The sequence below is a fragment of the Acomys russatus genome, chromosome 14 (assembly GCF_903995435.1).
Source record: "Acomys russatus chromosome 14, mAcoRus1.1, whole genome shotgun sequence".
Taxonomy (NCBI): domain Eukaryota; kingdom Metazoa; phylum Chordata; class Mammalia; order Rodentia; family Muridae; genus Acomys; species Acomys russatus.
The window spans coordinates 37283561-37300061 of record NC_067150.1 but is presented as its reverse complement, the minus strand read 5'-3'; the positions used below and the strand labels follow the sequence as shown (position 1 = coordinate 37300061).

Here is a 16501-nt window from a genome sequence, read left to right as displayed (position 1 = left end):
AATTCCAACTGGAACCCTAGAGAGACACTCTTGGTGTGCCGCCCCCCCCCCCCATTCCTGGGACCAGCCAGACCCGCTCACCACGCACGATGAGCTGACGCTCCCTGCTCACGGTGGCTGCTGCGTTGCTGGCAATGCAAGTGTAGTTGCCATTGTGCTTGAGGGAGACGCTGGAGATCTGCAGGGAACTCATGAACTCCTTGCTCTCAATGGTCACGCCCGAGCCTGAGATGATCACCTGTCCGTCCTTTCTCCAGGTGATTCGGATGGGCATGTCCCCCGAGGACACCACACAGGGGATGTAGAGCAGCTGGCCGATGGAGGCAGGTGGGAACTCGAAAGGCTGGATCAGAGGGGGTACTGGGGGACAAGGGGATGTTATGGTCAGTGTCACCCACTGACAGGCCTGGAATCCAGGCTCCCCAGGCCTCTGGGACTTTATTCTCCTTTGAATACAACATGTTTTGGGCACGCCCTGGTGCCCTGGTTCTTGTACCCCTGTGTACCCAGCCAGGGTTCCATGTCTCTGTCTTAGCCTCTCAGCTAGGTCCTTGAATTTGACTCACGTGCTTCCTGACCCACTGGCTAGCTTATGTATCAATTCTCATCTTGGCAGCCATCTCCCAGCCCTCTGGGGGGCCTGGGGTAGATAGAGATGAGGTGTCCTGGGCTCAGGGGAGGATGGCCTGTGTAGCTTCTCTCCCTTCCCTCTCCATGACCACATGCCTGAAACCAGACGCCCCCAAACAGGTCCTTTCATTGACTTGCCCCTCCCTGTGGCCATCAGCATGTAGAAAGAAACTTTACCTATGCACGGGAGCCTCACTGAATCTGGCTACCCAGCCATGGACCTGGAACTTGATGGTCTTATTTTACAGATGGGAAGACCAGGTTCAGAGGAGCAGTAACTGAGCTAAGGGCTGGGAGGTGACGTTGGACCTTGAAACCTGATTTATCTGCTCTTCAAGTCAAGGCTCTTTTCACTAAGCGGTGTTACTCTCTCCTGAGAACCGCCACAGGCTCTTTTGTCTCCCCGGGCGTGCCAAAACTGAAAAGAGAGCCTGTTATCTACCAGGTGGCCACATGGGTAGAGTCCTTCAGCAGAGCTCTCTGCACCCAGCTGCCCTCATCTCAGCCCCTGGGGAGGGGTGATGGTGGGGGTTTGTGGGTAGGGTTCCTGTCTGCAGCCCAAGTCGCTGGGAGATGGATCCTCCTCTCTCAGCACTGGCGGGCACATCGGCCATTATCTTTATGATAACTCAATTAGGCGGCAGCAACTTCCCCAGCTCATGGGGGGGGTGAGGTGGGGGGAGAGGAGAGCGAAGGAGACAGACAATTAGCTTAACAAGGATGAGCGCGAGTAGATGAGGTCTCCTTTCTGCAGTCGAATAATTAAATTACAAGGCTGCCCACGGTCCTCAGCCTTCTCCCAGGCTCCAGCCCACCCCTCTTTGGAAGCCAGTGATACTATTTCACCACAGGCCTCCCCGGAGCCGCAGCCACAGCAGAGAGCACAGGCAGGCCTTGCAGATCCATGGTAGAAAGCAGCCAGGTGTGCACATAGAAAGCCATCTGGATCCTTGGTGGGGTGGGGTGGGATAGTGGTGTATCTTGACCGAGAGATGCTAGTTCAAAGGATGTGGCAGGTAAGTAGATACTGCTTCCAGGATTCCTATCAGGGGCCTAGGCAGGCCTTCTAATGCCACCCCCACCTGCCCTCCGCTCCAGCCAGCGGGTGAGCAGGGGGCTATCGGCATGACTTTCCATGCCCGAGCCTTGCCTGGGCAGCATACTGGGCGTGGCCCCCTCTACTGCTGTGAACTCACCATCCACTAGCCAGCTTTCACCCATCTGGTTCCACACCTACCTTGACCTTGGCCAGATCCTAGGCCCTAGCCAGATATCCTAGGGTTCTGGTCATTGGTCAGATCAACACATCCCCATTATTGGCTGGGGTGAGACATTGCCGCTGGTCCTGTGGAAGGTTGGCCGGGACATAGGCATCTATACATAGATTTCTCTAAAAGTCAGGTGCTAACAATGGTCCAATGCCCTTTATTTAGACTTCCCAGGGACTGCTCTCCTTAGGTCATTTTGAATGCCCCTGCTGTGTGTGTGTGTGTGTGTGTGTGTGTGTGTGTGTGTGTGTGTGTGTGTAGGCGACACCTAGGCCTCCTTAGGTTTTTGGTAGAATTGTTTCTGGAAGCCTGTGCAGGCCTGACTGTCACCATCTCCTTGGGCTTGGAGCTAGGACTTGTATAACAGGAATATTTACTGGGTAAAGATTGTGGGCACCCAATAAATGCATCAGCTATGTAAATAGGTGGATTTAAGTGTTGGGTATCACCTCTCAGGATGACCTCAGGAGTTTTCCTGTGTGGTGGATGGGGGTGTGGCCAACACAGAATGAGGGGTCATCTGGAATAAGAGGTACCCTATCTTCTCTCCTGGTGCTATTGTTCTGTGAACCCCTGTCTGGAGCTTTTCTTTGGTCCTTCCTAGGCAGCCAGCACCTATGCTGGGGGTTGGTTAGCGACGTGAGTAGGATGGCCCAGGCCTCCTTCATGTCCTTTGAGTCAGATGACCAGACAACTCCTCAGAGGTCCAACATACCAGGATGCTCCCTATCACACAGCCACCATCAAGTTCTGTGTGCCACTGTGGCAGAAGCTGTTGGCTGCAAGTTGAAACAGTCCCTTCTGGAGGAAGGACAGATGCTTATAAAAGCAGGCAAGCTTGTGAAACTTGGAAGATTCACAAGGCCCTCCCCAAGGTTATAAATGCAGCTGACAATAGCTGGGCCGGGTAGACTCCCTCCTGACAAGCTTCTGGGGTGCAGCTTTCCTGATGTGGGTGCTCCTGTGAGTAGCCCCTTCCCTCTGCTTCTGTAAATAATCCCAATAAACTTTCTGTTTCACCAAGCTAGACTTGAGTGTAATAATTCCTTTGGTCTGTTACTTCCCTGCCTTGGGGGAAGGTGGGGAGTGGAAATTTGTTCATTCTTCTAGGGAAAAGGGGGAGGGAAGAAAACCAGGCTTCTTGGCTGCTGCATGGCCTAGTTAAAACCCAAGAGGAGAGCAGTGGGCAAGGGGATTCTCAGCAGTGGCGGGATATTTGATAAAAAACACGTGATTTTTTTCCAAGACAGGGTTTCTCTGTGTAACCTTGGCTGTCCTGGATTCGCTTTGTAGACCAGCCTGGCCTTGAACTCACAGAGATCCGCTTGTCTCTGCCTCCCTGAGTGCTGGGGTTACAGTTGTGCAGTCTCAAGACTGTTGTGCCTGTGATCCTATACTTCTGCAGTAGCTGACTTGGAATATCATATAACTGGGGGCTTCTTTCCTGGAGCAAGGTACCCTACCAGTGCTGAGGCTGGAGGGCAGGCTGTCTACTAAGATGAAGCAATTGTGGCAGTTCATGTGACATCTGGCCCCCATAAAGCCTTTATGGATACTTGCTCGGAGTGTCATGTGGTGCTGACCACCAGTCCAGCCCATAAAGGCTTTATGGCATCTCTTATCATTTGTCTTTGAGGCTGAGCTTTTTATTTCCTACACCTGCTTGCAGTGTGTGCATTGTGGGAAGTCAGAGCCTCTCTGTCCACACAGCATGGACTGTGGGAAGATCTATGTCTGTGGCCTGGACATGTGAAGTCCAGACTCTGTCGCTTACTCAAGCAGCCACGGGCAAGTAGCTGGCCTCTGCCTGAGCCTTGATTTCTGTTGTGGGTAGAGACAGGAAGACCCCTGGGCTTTTTTGGCCACTAGTTTAGCTCCAGGTTTGGCAAGAGATTCTGTTCCGAGGAAATAAAATAGTGAGCAAGAGGAAAAAGACACTGATGTCTTCTTCTGGCCTCTGCATGCATGCACAACACATCTCACACACACACACACACACACACACACACACACACACACACACACACACACCAGACACAAAATGGTGGAGACAGGCCAGTTAATTTCACAAGCGTGACACTGAGTTTCCAGTTTCAATAAATCTAATTATTCTAAGAATAAGCACAATTTACTTCAGTTTTTATCACAGCCATCCCTTCCTAGGAAAGGCCACCCCTGACTACAAGGTCCCTCTCTCTTGGCACTCTTATACTCAGCCCCAATTTAGATTTTTAATGCTATACATTGTACACATGATCCATTTATCCCTAAGATGCAAGCACCTGGGGTGGGGGTGGGGGAATGTTATGTGCTTTGCGCACAGCTGTGTTGGTGAATCAGTAATAGCACCGGAAGCGTAGTAGGTGCACAGCCAGTCACTGAGTGAATAAACCGGCCGCCAGTGCTTCCCCATCCTTATCACCATCACCACCACCATCACCAGCCCCATCTGTCCCCAGAGGAGGTTGCTTGCTCTGTGTTCCCAAGGAAACCTGGCTGCAAGCAGAGCGTTCTCCAGAGGGTGTCATGGTGGAAATTGTCAACGCTCCTCCTGTGGAACCTGTGGTGCCCCCTGCCTGTGGATTCCAGCAAGGCTCCTCCTAAATCACCTTCAACAATAGCAGGCATTCAGGCAGGTGTGTCGTTTATGTAGAACCTCCCACCCCAAACCACTCGTAGGGAAGGGATCCCCACAGGAGTCTCCTTCAATTACAACCTAGATGAAGCTATGCAGGGACTAAACAGGGACATATGTGTGTGGGCCTGGAGTAGGGACCTTGGAGGGCAAGAGTGTGTGTGTGTGTGTGTGTGTGTGTGTGTGTGTGTGTGTGTGTGTGTGGGATGAGTGCCCTCTTCCACTGGCTTGCTCTCCATGTCCTCAATCCAGTCAGTCAGGGTGTACCTCAGACCTCCAGTGTAGCTTTGGAGGCTCTCGGAGAGTCCAATGTGGGGTAGAGACATTTCCTGACAGAACCATGCCAAGAGGCCCCTGTTGCCCTGCTCCTGCACCCAGTGGCCCTGCTCCTGCACCCAGAGTCGAGTTTGTGATACATTATTTTTCAGCTGCCGAGGACCCCAAAACCACCAAGTCTAGATTGGTCCTGTGTGCACTCCCCTTAGCATCCCGCCAAGGATCTGTCCCGAAGCTCAGAGATAGGTGCTGCCTCCCTGCAGCTGGTTCCCCTGCCACTCAGGGCTGCACGTGCCAAGTCCAGGAATTCCTCAAAGCTGCATCTTCCTCTTCTATTTCCTACTTCTCCTGCCTTTCTGTGCCTCGCAGGAACTCTTGAGCAATGTTTCCCATAACCACCCGTGGCTGCCTTTCATGGGTCAGGGATGCCATCTGACAAGAGAAGGAATTTGTGCACACCTAACTGCTCACATGCACGTATATGACTCTGGCCCCAGCACGAGCTGGTTAATGTGCCACTTCTGATACTTGATTGTGCAAGTAGTTTATACACATGTGTGCACCCACACACCTCTGAACACATGTGTATATGCGTGCCGGGTATGCGTTGATCCTGGCTCACTGATTGAAAATTTCATTAGCAGACAAGCAGTCCCCAGAAGGAACGGAGTCAGCAGTTGTTTTTCCAGCTCACGAAGCAGAAGCGTTGGTTTGGCCGCACCTGGTCCACCAGTCTTGGCCCCACAGAACAGTGGGGGCTGGGGAGGGGGATTGACACACTATCGCAGGCTTCCAGTTCCTGTCTCATTCCACCTCATCCTGTCCTATGCTCTGCTCCAGTCTGATCCTCCGACTTCATGTCTTTTCCAATGTCCGGTAGCCATAGGGTCTGGAGTGTTACCCCTTGCACCCACCCCTTCCTCCCTGGAGTCAGGGCCCCTTGCCATGCCCAGGGGCGCCTCCTCCCCCCCCCTCCTTGGGGAGCTTTTGGAAGAGCACAGCTGCTAATCAAGCAGTGTGATCATAATCAGCTTTGATGGGCTCTTCTGCAAAAGTGCATTCTAATGAGGTGGGGGAGCTGAGCCGAGAGGGGGGGAGAGGGAGGAGCTGAGCTTTCAGAGTGGTGGGGGAACTGGCTTACAGGCCTTCACATGAGTGTCTGGTTTAGTGAGAAAACAGGGGACCTCACCCCTCCTAGGGCTGCATACTGGGTTTTTTTTTTTCCAGACCCTGATGAGGAGGAACAGGAAGGTTTACACACACGCTTGTATCACACACAGATACCCTGACAGACTCACACACACACACACACACACACACAGAGCACACAATAGACACAAACACAGATGCACACACAGACAGAAACACACACATGCAGGGGCACACAACAGACACACACAGGCAAATACACATACATACAGATAAACTCAGACAGACAGACAGGCACACACACATACACAAACACAGGCACATGCATACAAACACATACATTTAGGCACACACACACATACATATACACATGCACATATATATACACACACAAAACACACACACACATGCACACACGCACACGCGCACACACACATGTGCACACACATACTCTCCACCTCTCTCCTTGGGCTGGGAGATATTGCCACTCTATACTATCACTACAGGTCCGGTGAGTTTCTGAGCCTGAATGCATCAGATTCAATTCATTAGAACTGATCACTCCTTGAATGGGGCTGAATAATTGATGAGCAGAGAGCAGCTTTCAGGACGTTCCGAGTGCTCCGAGGCTTGCTGGAGCCCTGTTATTATTGTTTTTTTCTTTTAGCTGACAAACCCAGCCAAATGCTTGCTGGAGCATTGGGCACAGGGAGCAGAGCAGAGGTTAGATGTTTTAATATGTGATGTTTACACTGTACGCTCTCGGCCCATTGCTTGTAACAGAAATGATACAGGCTTCTGTGATGCCTAGTGGGGTGGAAGCAGGGCAGGCAGAGCCGTGGTACATCATTACCAAGTCCATTTTCCCAGGTGTGGGATGAGGACGGGTCCTGGAGTGAGGGCCCCTGGGCTGCCTGTAAAGGGCGTTAGGTAGGAAACACTCTAGCATCGCCACAGCCGACAGCAGGGAGATGATGGTACCGCCAATGTGTATCCCAGCTCTCTTTCTCAGGCCCGAGGTAGCCACAGAGCCCCAAGTTCTTGGAGCTCACAGGGTGGCTTCCGATAAGTTACTCCAACCCAGACCAACGTCTCTGAATTCAGTTCAACAAACATGTGCCGTCTGGTGCTGTGACAAGTGGCAGGGTGGATGCACAGGGCGCATGTGACCTGGCCCTGAGAATTGCTCTGGGTGAGGCAGATGACAGAAAGATAAGAAGCATGGCAGCGGTGGGGGATGGGTGTGGGGGGGGGGCTTGCGCCACCTTTCACTGACCCTGTTTAGTTCCCCAGCCTTCCTATCCATGCGGTCATTGTCCTCACAACCCTCTTCCTACACACATGCAATGTGGCTTCCAGTGTCAGAGCAGGGAAGACTCTGGGGCTAAGACCCTCAAGGGCCCCCAGTGTGGTGGGGTCCTTCTTGGCCTGGACCTGTGCTCTTATCTTCCTTCGCACAGCCTGTGGCCTCTGCCTGCCTTTCCCTCCCAGGCTAATTGTCCCTCCCTCTCTTCTCAACAGGACATGGGAAGAGGTCTTTCCAGCTTCCCCTGCTTTTTTGGAGAGATGGATGCATTCAGAAGGGAAGTCTTCAGGTGACAGGGGCCCCCCTCACTCGTCTCAAGGGCACTGTCTCCCTTCTGCCCCCACCCCCAAGCACCCCAGGTTGCCTCTTCATTCTTGAGGTGTAGGCTGGGACTGCTCTTTGCCTCCTAGCCTGCATCTCCCTCTGATATTTCCTGGTCGGGGCCCGACAGGATCACCTTCCCCATCCTGCCACTAGAACCCACAGGACCCCTCACCCCATAACCCCCATGCCTGTGGATCCCAAAGAACGTATTTGGGGTTCTATAACTTGCACTGTCCCAGAGCCAAGTGGGCAGAGGCTAAAGGACATCTACTTAATTGTCCTTTAAAACCCCTGAGAGGGTTACATAGTCCCCCAGCATCCACCCCAACCCTCACTCTAACCATTGGGTGAGCAAGAAGGCTGCAGTGGGTTGGTGCCTGAGCTCCAGGCCTCAGAGAACTAGCCGGTGGCCTTTTCCCTATGTCTCCACAGAAGCAGGGGCATGCACTCTGTGACCAGGCTGGAGCCAGGTTGGTTAGTGAACACTTCCTCTACCCTGGCCTCTTCCTGCTGCTTTCCAGTGTGGCCCTACTGAGTGCCTGGTGTGGCCCTACTAAGTCCTTGGTGGCTCCTTCCTGACATCAGTGGCCCAGTGTAGGCCACCATCCCTGGCCTGAGCCTCCTGTCTAGAAAGCGTGCTGCCTCCTCCTGCCTATAGCTGAGTCTTCATGCCCCTGGGGTTAATGCTGTTTTTCCTGCAGCTTTTTAGCCTCGTGTCCATCACAATCCCAGGCTCTGTCACCTTTCTTCCAAAGGCCAGGCCCATTCCCTCTTCCTTGGGTTTCTACCCACTGTGGATTGCCTTCTGCCAAACACCGGTGCCGGCAGTCTGGGAGGAGACAGACAAGGGCTCCAGGCAGGAGTGGGGCCTACCTTTGACAGCCACGTGGACGCTCTGGCTGATGGAAAGCTGTGGCTGGATGAGAACGCTGCACAGGTACTCCCCCTCGTCCATGCCTTTCTGCACATCCGTCAGTTTGAGAGTCCCATTCTCAAACACCACCTGGCGGTGGTTATCCGGCAGCAACAGGGCGTCCTTGTACCACTTGATGGAGTAGTAGGGGTAGCCAATGACCCTACAGTTGATGAGTGTGTCCCGCCCGGCGACTGCTGTGATGTTCCTCATTGCCCGGATGCTGGGGGGTCCTGGGGAGTGTCGGGGGGAAAGTGGAGAGGAGGGGCAGGTGGCTCCGTGAGCCAGTGCCATTTTGTGGTGGGATGGTTCTCCCTTGCTTAATCCCTGAGACTTCCCCTGGGGCAAGAAACTGGGTGAGGGCACAAGGTGGGGGGGTTGGAGGCTTTCTCTGTTAAGTGCAGAAGCCAGAATTGGGGTCACCTATGTGACATCCAGAATGCTCTGTTGTCACTGTAAAATAGCTGTAAAAAAGATGTGAGCTACATGTGTCTATCACAAGGATTCAGTCCCTTATGGGACTGGGCGAGGCCAATCCATAGCCACGACAGGGAACCACTAGATTGGGTCAGGTGGGTTCTTATTTAGGGAGAAGCTGGGATTGTGGTGTCATTAGGGATGCAGGGACCTCATGCCTTTTTTCTGCTTGTTTACATCTCATACATAACCCCGAAGAACCCCCTCCCTGCTTAGTAATAAACTATCCAAAAGGCACCAGGAAGGTATTGACCATATGAGCCCACACGTTGCTTTCTCCAATCAGGGACATTGCATCGTGGGTACCTGAGAAGAGGGTGCACAGTGGGCTCTGACTTGGGGGTGGGAGTATCCCCAGCTGGGCTGGCTGGTACGAAGCATCATGGGAATGTGAGAAGGAAGCTTAGAGGCCACCAGGAAGGGACATTACTGGAGAATGTCGCCCAGGGCCCCATAGCTCCTCCATTCCTGCTCCAGTTCAGAGAAAGACACAGGAACTTGGCTCAGGCATGTTATGTGGTGTGGGGGAGCCTGCAGAGGTGAATTTAGAATGAATTGGCATCTCTACCCCTTTCCTGCCTCAGGGCAGCTGTTAGCACCCTGGACAAGTGTCCATTTCTGACAGTTTTCTTGTCCTCTGGCCTTGGGTTAGAAGTCACTGGTAGGGTCCAGAGAGGGTCATTCAGACCCAGAGGGCTCCAGAGCATCAGAGAGGACTGTTCCTACCACTTAACTTGGAGAATTGAGGAAGGGGTGGCCGACACCTTGGATCTCTCTCCTCCTATTCCTGCAGGCTGCCTATCTCCAAGATTGACCCAACTTGAGCCTCAGTTTCAATCTTGCACTCCTGAAGGCTTGAGCCTTGCAGTGAGAATATGCTCTCCAGGCCCCTGGCTGCCTACTTCTCACGGAATATTTTAGGGTTGGCTCTGTGGGGGATGCTGGGAACTCACTAACATTAAGGTTGTGTCTGCTCTACTTCTGTCTGTCTTTGTCCTTTCAAGACCCTGCTGGGGGCTGGCAGATGCTAGCAGGTGCATAGAGCAGTGGGGGCCCAGAGTGATTTGATGGGGGTGGATGGGGAGGGGAGGATGGGCAGGACAGATTGTGGGAGGGAAGAGGAGAAGGGGGAAAGGAAAATGAGGTGGATTCTATCGGACACACACTCACACACAAGAATGGTTGATGGGTCTGTGGGCAGGGTGCAGGGGGAGAGAGGGAGAGGGAGGGAGAGAGAGAGAGAGAGAGAGAGAGAGAGGAAAAGAGACAGAGAGACCACCACAAAATCAAAATGACGATTACTAAGAACCACACAAGAATGATGGTGACCACAGAGATGTCAAAGGAACTCAAAAGCCTATTCTGATATTTAAATGTGGACAGGCACCTCTTACGTTTATTCGCGCCTGATATTCAGCACTGCCCACCGAGTTCCGCGCTGTGCACCGGTACACGCCCCCATCCCGGATCTGGGGGCCTGTGACGTTCATGTGGCTGATGGTGGTGCCGTCGGACATGGTGTACTGGTTGGTGCGGTGGCTTCCGTCCCGCACGATGGGCTCGTCGTCCAGGGCCCAGGTGACCGTGGGGGGTGGGGCGCCCTTGGCAGCACACATCAGTGAGAACTGCTCCCCAGGGTTGACCACCTTCTCGCTGAAGGATGAGACGATGCGGGGCGTGCCGTCTGCAGGGAGCGAGGAGCCCCCTTCAGGGTCACTGAGTCACAGAGAGGCTATCCCCCCAGGCCACCCACCCAGTGAAGGGGGAGGAGGCAAAATGGCAGCCAGGATTAAAAACTAAGGGCTGCCACACGAGGTACAATTACTACCTTAGAGTGAAGTGTCAGGCAAGTGCAGTGTCTTTGAGCAGGTTTCTTTATTGGTGTGTGATATGACGGTTATTCCATGGTGAAGATTACTCCCACTTCTTCTGGACATGGTGAAGATTAATTACTGCATTCAAGATGCTCTTCTATTTATTAATAAAGACTGCAAGGCTCAGAAGGCATTGTGTGTGAGGCATGTGTGGGTGGAGTCTAAGTGCAGGTTTTGTACTTGACCATGTCAAGGACAGGGAGTAGTGGCCTGTTAGCTCTACTAACAAAAGACTTTAAGTCTGTGGTTTAAAATCCAAGTTTCCCAGAATCAGCGTAGGTGGTGAGAGTCTGGCCCCAGCCTTAAGCCTTGGCTAACTGCATAGTCTAGGATGCGACAATGAGCTTCACGTCTTACCTTTCCACCGTGGAACGTGGAGGTGGAGGTTGTCACCCTGATCAGCCTTCCCCACAGGGTTGGGGCCAGGGGTTAAAAAGACATAAGCATACTATACCCCATAAATATGTATGCTTATTACATGTCAATTAAAAATAAAAAAATATGTCTGGAGTAGCAGTGCATGCTGGTAATTTCAGCCCTCAGGAGGCTGAGCCAGGAGGATTGCCACCAGTTCAAGGGCAGCCTGGTCTACACAGTGAGACCTTGTCTCAAAAATAAATAAATAAATAAATAAATAAATAATAAATAAATAATAAATAAATAAAAATAAGAAAGATAAAAAAGCAGATGCTATAAATAAATAAATAAATAAACAAATAAATAAATAAAAAAAATAGCAGGGCAGACGTCATAGTGTTGTTGACACTCTTCAGTGTTACACAGCAAAATGCAGATGTTTACCAGAGATCTGGCCAGCCTGCCAGCCCTGTCCCTACTTCTGGATGGAACAGACACTTGTCTAGACCTGGGGAGATCCTGACGCTTGTCTAGCCTGGGAAGATGTAGCCGTATCACGTGACCGTTGGCCCTACCTCTGCCTCCTTTCTTCCCTCTCTAGGCTGGCCCTGTCTTCCTGCCTCTTACCCCCAGCCTCATTTTCCATGTGTCTGTTCTCTGGGGCCATCCTCTAAGGTGACAGAATTCTACCCGAGGCAAAGGGTTGGTTCCTCCAAGTGAAAAGGTGAGCTAGCTAATGTGGTGCTCCTAAGTGGGGGTAGAGGCCCTGAGATGATGGGCATCCATTTCAAAGGAGCCTATATCGGGATGGTGTGTTTGCTGGGAATAGAGGTGAGGGGCTGGTTGAAGAAGCATTGGGTCTTGCTGTGTACAGCCCTGTGGGTAGAGGGAGGCACAGGGGTTCAGGTTCAGTGGCTATCCAGGCCCCGAAAGGCCTTGCAGTGAGATCAGAGAAGGCCCCCTGGGGTTGGCATCTTTGTTGAAACAGTGGTTCTTTCCCCTAGTTGCTGTGTAGTTTTGTAGTAAAAGGGATCATCTGGGGACGCACTGAACCTAAGCTCAAAAGAAGGTCGGGTTCCTGACAACCCGAAGGCCCCTCTGCACTAACGAGCAAGAGGCATCCCCTCTGTGGTTTCAGCCAGGTGCTGGGGCTCATGGGAAGGGCACTCGGGATGGGAACTTGATTTGGTTCTCATTTTTTGCCTAAGCACTTTGCATTGTGCACAGTGTGAACAGGCATACCCAGAAGTGCTATGTGAGGAAGCCTGGGTGGCAGAGAATAGGGGAGAAATGGAGACCTCTGGTCAGAAACAGTCTGTTGAGAAGAGGCCTCAGGTTGGAATGAATCCCAAAGTTCAGAGGTTCCTGGTACTACAGCCTCTGGAAAACCCAGAACCTTCAAGACCCTAGACAAACCCCTCTAATTAAGAAAGCTCTAGTAACAGTTGAGGGCAAAGGTGATTTATAACAGTATTCTTAAAAACCCTTGTTCATTGGACACGTGACCAAAGCCTTGATCCCTCAACTTTCAAATAGGGGATATTAAAAAGGACCTCTGCATAAGGCCCATGCAAAGCTGACATGAGGCCATGGTGCCTGCCTTGTGTGCCCTGAGCACTGGACAGATGCCTCTCAGGGGACTGCAGCCCCATTCTGCCCTGCCACCTGCACCCACTCACCTTCCAGCACAATGACGGCAAAGTCCTGGGCTGTCTGGGCCTTGCGGGTGGCAAAGCACTGGTAGGCTCCCGAGTGGCTCTTCTGTGCCGAGGAGATGAGCAGAGTCTCGTTGCTGAGCCCGCGGATGGAGATGGCCTCACCCGGCAGCACCAGTTCAGTGTTGCGGTACCAGCGGATGGTGAACTCTGGGGAGCCCGTGAGGGCACAGGACAGGATGACCGTGCTCCCGATGCCCGTCTTCAGCTTCTTTGGTGTCAGGGTCACGTGAAGAGGGTCTGAGTGGGGCCAGGTTGGGCAGATGTGCAGATAGGCATAGAGGGAGGTGGAGAGGGAGGAAGAGGGTAGAAAGAGCTTACTGTGATGGCTAGATGGATGGAGGCCACAGAGTCCAGTTCTGCAAACATACCTATGTGCGATTTGGGACTAGAAAAATCCCCTGCCCTGAGCCTCAATGTAATCATGGGGCACCTGTAGGTACAAGCCAGGGTTTTCTGTGGACTCTCTTGTTCTGGTAACGTCTATGTTCCTAAAGTGGGTCAAGTGTCAAGGCTCCCTCAGCTCCCCCAGAAGTATGGGGCATTGGCTTGCATGGTACCCAGAAACTAGAAGGCACACTTTTACCGCCCCCTCCCGCTATCAACAGCCTCTTCTACCCATGCAGGCCACCAGTCCCCTGCTTTCTGCTATCCTGATGTCCTTTACATCCATCATGGAACCCATCAATCCCACAGTCTACCCCCGCTCAGAACTTCCACAGATCCCCCAGACTCAGCATGCATTCAAGGCAATGACTCCCTAGTCCCCTGGGGCAGAGGCTTTCATCACTTTTTGAGGCATCTGCCTCCTCACTGTCATCTTTCTGTTTTAGCATCTCTGTGATTTGCATGGGGGGTGGGGCTGGGGCGCAACAGCCGCCCAATATTCCAGTTAAACACATTCCAACTGTTAAGGTTTTCTGGGCTGTGGGGAGGATTTTGAGTCCAGAGGAGTCAGGTGGAGGCTGGAAGACCAGCAGAAGCTCTGCTGTGTCTGTGGCCCACCCAAGGGCCTCACGAAAAGGTGGCGAGGGGCTGTTACATTGGCCAAGCCTTATAGCACAGTGGACTCTGCCAAGGATGGAGTAGAGTGAGCTTAGACGGCTCCTGCCCTCAAGCTGAAATGACCTCAGAAAACTGTCATGTTGGTTAAGTATGATATTCAGGGACTCAGCCTGCCACCTAGAGAGGTCCACAGGGGTCCCAAAAGCCAGCCCCTTGGCTGCATGGTCATCAGAAAACTCCACATATTACAGCTCAAAGAAGTCCATGCATCTTACAGATATGCTCCAGGTGAGGCGTCAACAGCCTGCTAAGAGATGCTAAGAGGTACTAGGAGATGACCATCAGCCCCTTTGCTTTCACTGCCTCTGTCTGCCCTCCATGGCTTATAACAGGAGAGGTCTGCAGGGCCTTCTTGCTTTCTGTAGCTCCCTGGACCCCAGGCTCTGTGCTGCGAAGAAGAGAAGGAGCAGACTCCATATTCACAGCAGCTCCTGGTGCAGCTCGCTTGGCTGTCTCTGTTCAGTGTCTGGTCTGATGGATCAGGCCCTTGTCAATTATCCTTAAGTACCTGGACCATCACCTTAGATGGAGATGCAGTCCTGTCTTGTGGATTAACATCAGTATTGATTCCCTTAGATGGACACAGCCCAGGGGTTCTCCATTTCACGAGCTCCCCCACAAGACCATCATAGTCTGACTCCTGGAAAGAAGAAGACCACCTGACTGGAGGTCACAAGTACTGCTAATGATGCCAAGACTGAAAGGCAGGGCTGGTTTCAAACCAGTGGCCTCTCCAAGCCATAATCTGCCCTCTCAGCAACTAGGAGCTCCTCTTAGTACAGCACGAGGTGGGAGCAGGGCCTGCGCATGGTCATGGTACTCCAACACACAAGAATGAGAGAGTCCAAATGCTCCTAGGGCTGCAGAGAGAGGCTCTTGACTCACCGATGACTGTAAGGATGCCGTTGGCCTCTGCTGACCCGAAGGTGTTGGTGACCTCACAAATGTAGGTGCCACTGTCCTCGGTGCGCAAGTCACTGATGATCAGCCCTGTTATGCGCTTAGCCCATCGGCTGTCAGCAGGAAGGGGCCGGCCATCTTTGAGCCAGCGGATGGCAGGGATGGGGTAGCCAGAGGCAGCACAGGGCAGCTCTACTGCATGGCCGCTCCACACTTCCTGGGAGTGGAAACCATCCAGGATGGTTGGGATGGACTCTGCAGGGTCTGGAAGAAGAGAGGGTCAGTAGGTGAGGCCACACACTGGGTAGGGGAAAAATAGGCCTCCAGACAGAAGCCCCTTCCCTGCATTTACAGTTAGCAGGTTGGGTGGCAACACTTCCAGAGGACTGTATGTGTCCTCCATGTGTGTGTCTAGACCAGTCTGAGCCCCTGAGAACCATGCCTGTGAAGTAGGTTGCAAGGATGGCTGAGGACATGCAAAGCTCAAAGTCAAAGGGACAGAAGGAATGACGAAGGAGGACATGCATGCTCTCTTCAGCCTGGTCTCAGGATGTGAGAGTGGTGTCTACATTTTGCAATTACTGATGGGTCTCTGTCTGGGCCTCAAGGCAAGCTAGAGATATTCCTGGGGCACCCTGCCCTGCCTTGAAGTTTTGGTTACGAGCCTCATAACCTAATGGCTAAACCAGCTCTTCAGTCCCTTGTCCAGCCTTCTGCTCATATTCTGGGTAGGCTTGGAGTGACTGGCACATATCTCAGAGTCCAGAACAGCATGGGAGTAAAGCAAAGAGTAGCCAGCATCTGTGAGAGCAGTGACCCCAGGTGGTTGAAGACCAAGGCCCTTTCGAGTGTTATTTATGGGGGTTCCTGTTTGTTCTCTCAGCCCAACTCTTCAAGGGTGGGGCTGGCCTTCTTTCTCTTGAGTCCCATCTCTGCTGTCAAGGGTCCACCAGCTCCTTTTCTCCTGCATAATACCTCCTTTAAAGACAGAGTCTTTAGCTGAAGTTATATGTCATCAAGGGTGACCTTGAACTTAAAAATTGCAGTGTGTTTGTGTGTGTGTGTGTGTGTGTCTGTGTGCCCGCATGTGTACACGTGCACATGCATGTAGTTTTGAGCACATGGGTATGGATGTGTATGGCTTATGTGTTGAAGTCATAGAACAACTTACAGGTGTCAGTTTTCTCCTTCCACTGTGTGGGTCCTAGGGAGTTAGCACAGGTTGTCAGGCTTGGTGGCACTTTTACCCTCTGGGCTATCTCACTGCACCACGATATTGCATTTCTGACAATCTTGCCTTTATTCCAGGAGTCCTGAGATTACAGACATGTGCCGTTATGGCCGCTTCATTTTGTGCTTGAGATCAAACCCAGGGCATCCTGTACAACAAGGAGGCATTTCCCCAAGCTCCAGGTTTCCCCAACATACCCCCTTCTTTTGTTTTTTCCTTTGTTCCTTTTCTGCTTAGCAGTCCAGCCTTCCCTCAAATGCTTGCCTTGGCCTCTTGAGTGCAGGAATTCTTGGGCGTGTGCTACCTGACCTGGTATCAACTCCATCTTTTATCCTGACTCTCTCACAGCTGTGTACGACCCATCCCTGCCTATAGCTTGCT

The 16501-nt window shown here is 52.3% G+C and overlaps 1 protein-coding gene across 1 annotated transcript in view; it reads right to left on the bottom strand.

The window, feature by feature from the left end:
• Nucleotides 1–16501, bottom strand: part of Dscaml1 (DS cell adhesion molecule like 1) — a 315683-nt gene that overhangs the window by 66215 nt on the left and 232967 nt on the right. Inside the window, exons 5-9 of the mRNA XM_051156333.1 lie at nt 14875–15153; nt 12889–13164; nt 10366–10662; nt 8462–8734; nt 82–360 (exon numbers count right to left, since the gene is read on the bottom strand). Coding sequence (XP_051012290.1) covers nt 82–360; nt 8462–8734; nt 10366–10662; nt 12889–13164; nt 14875–15153 — 1404 coding nt within the window. The remainder of the gene's footprint in view (nt 1–81; nt 361–8461; nt 8735–10365; nt 10663–12888; nt 13165–14874; nt 15154–16501) is intronic.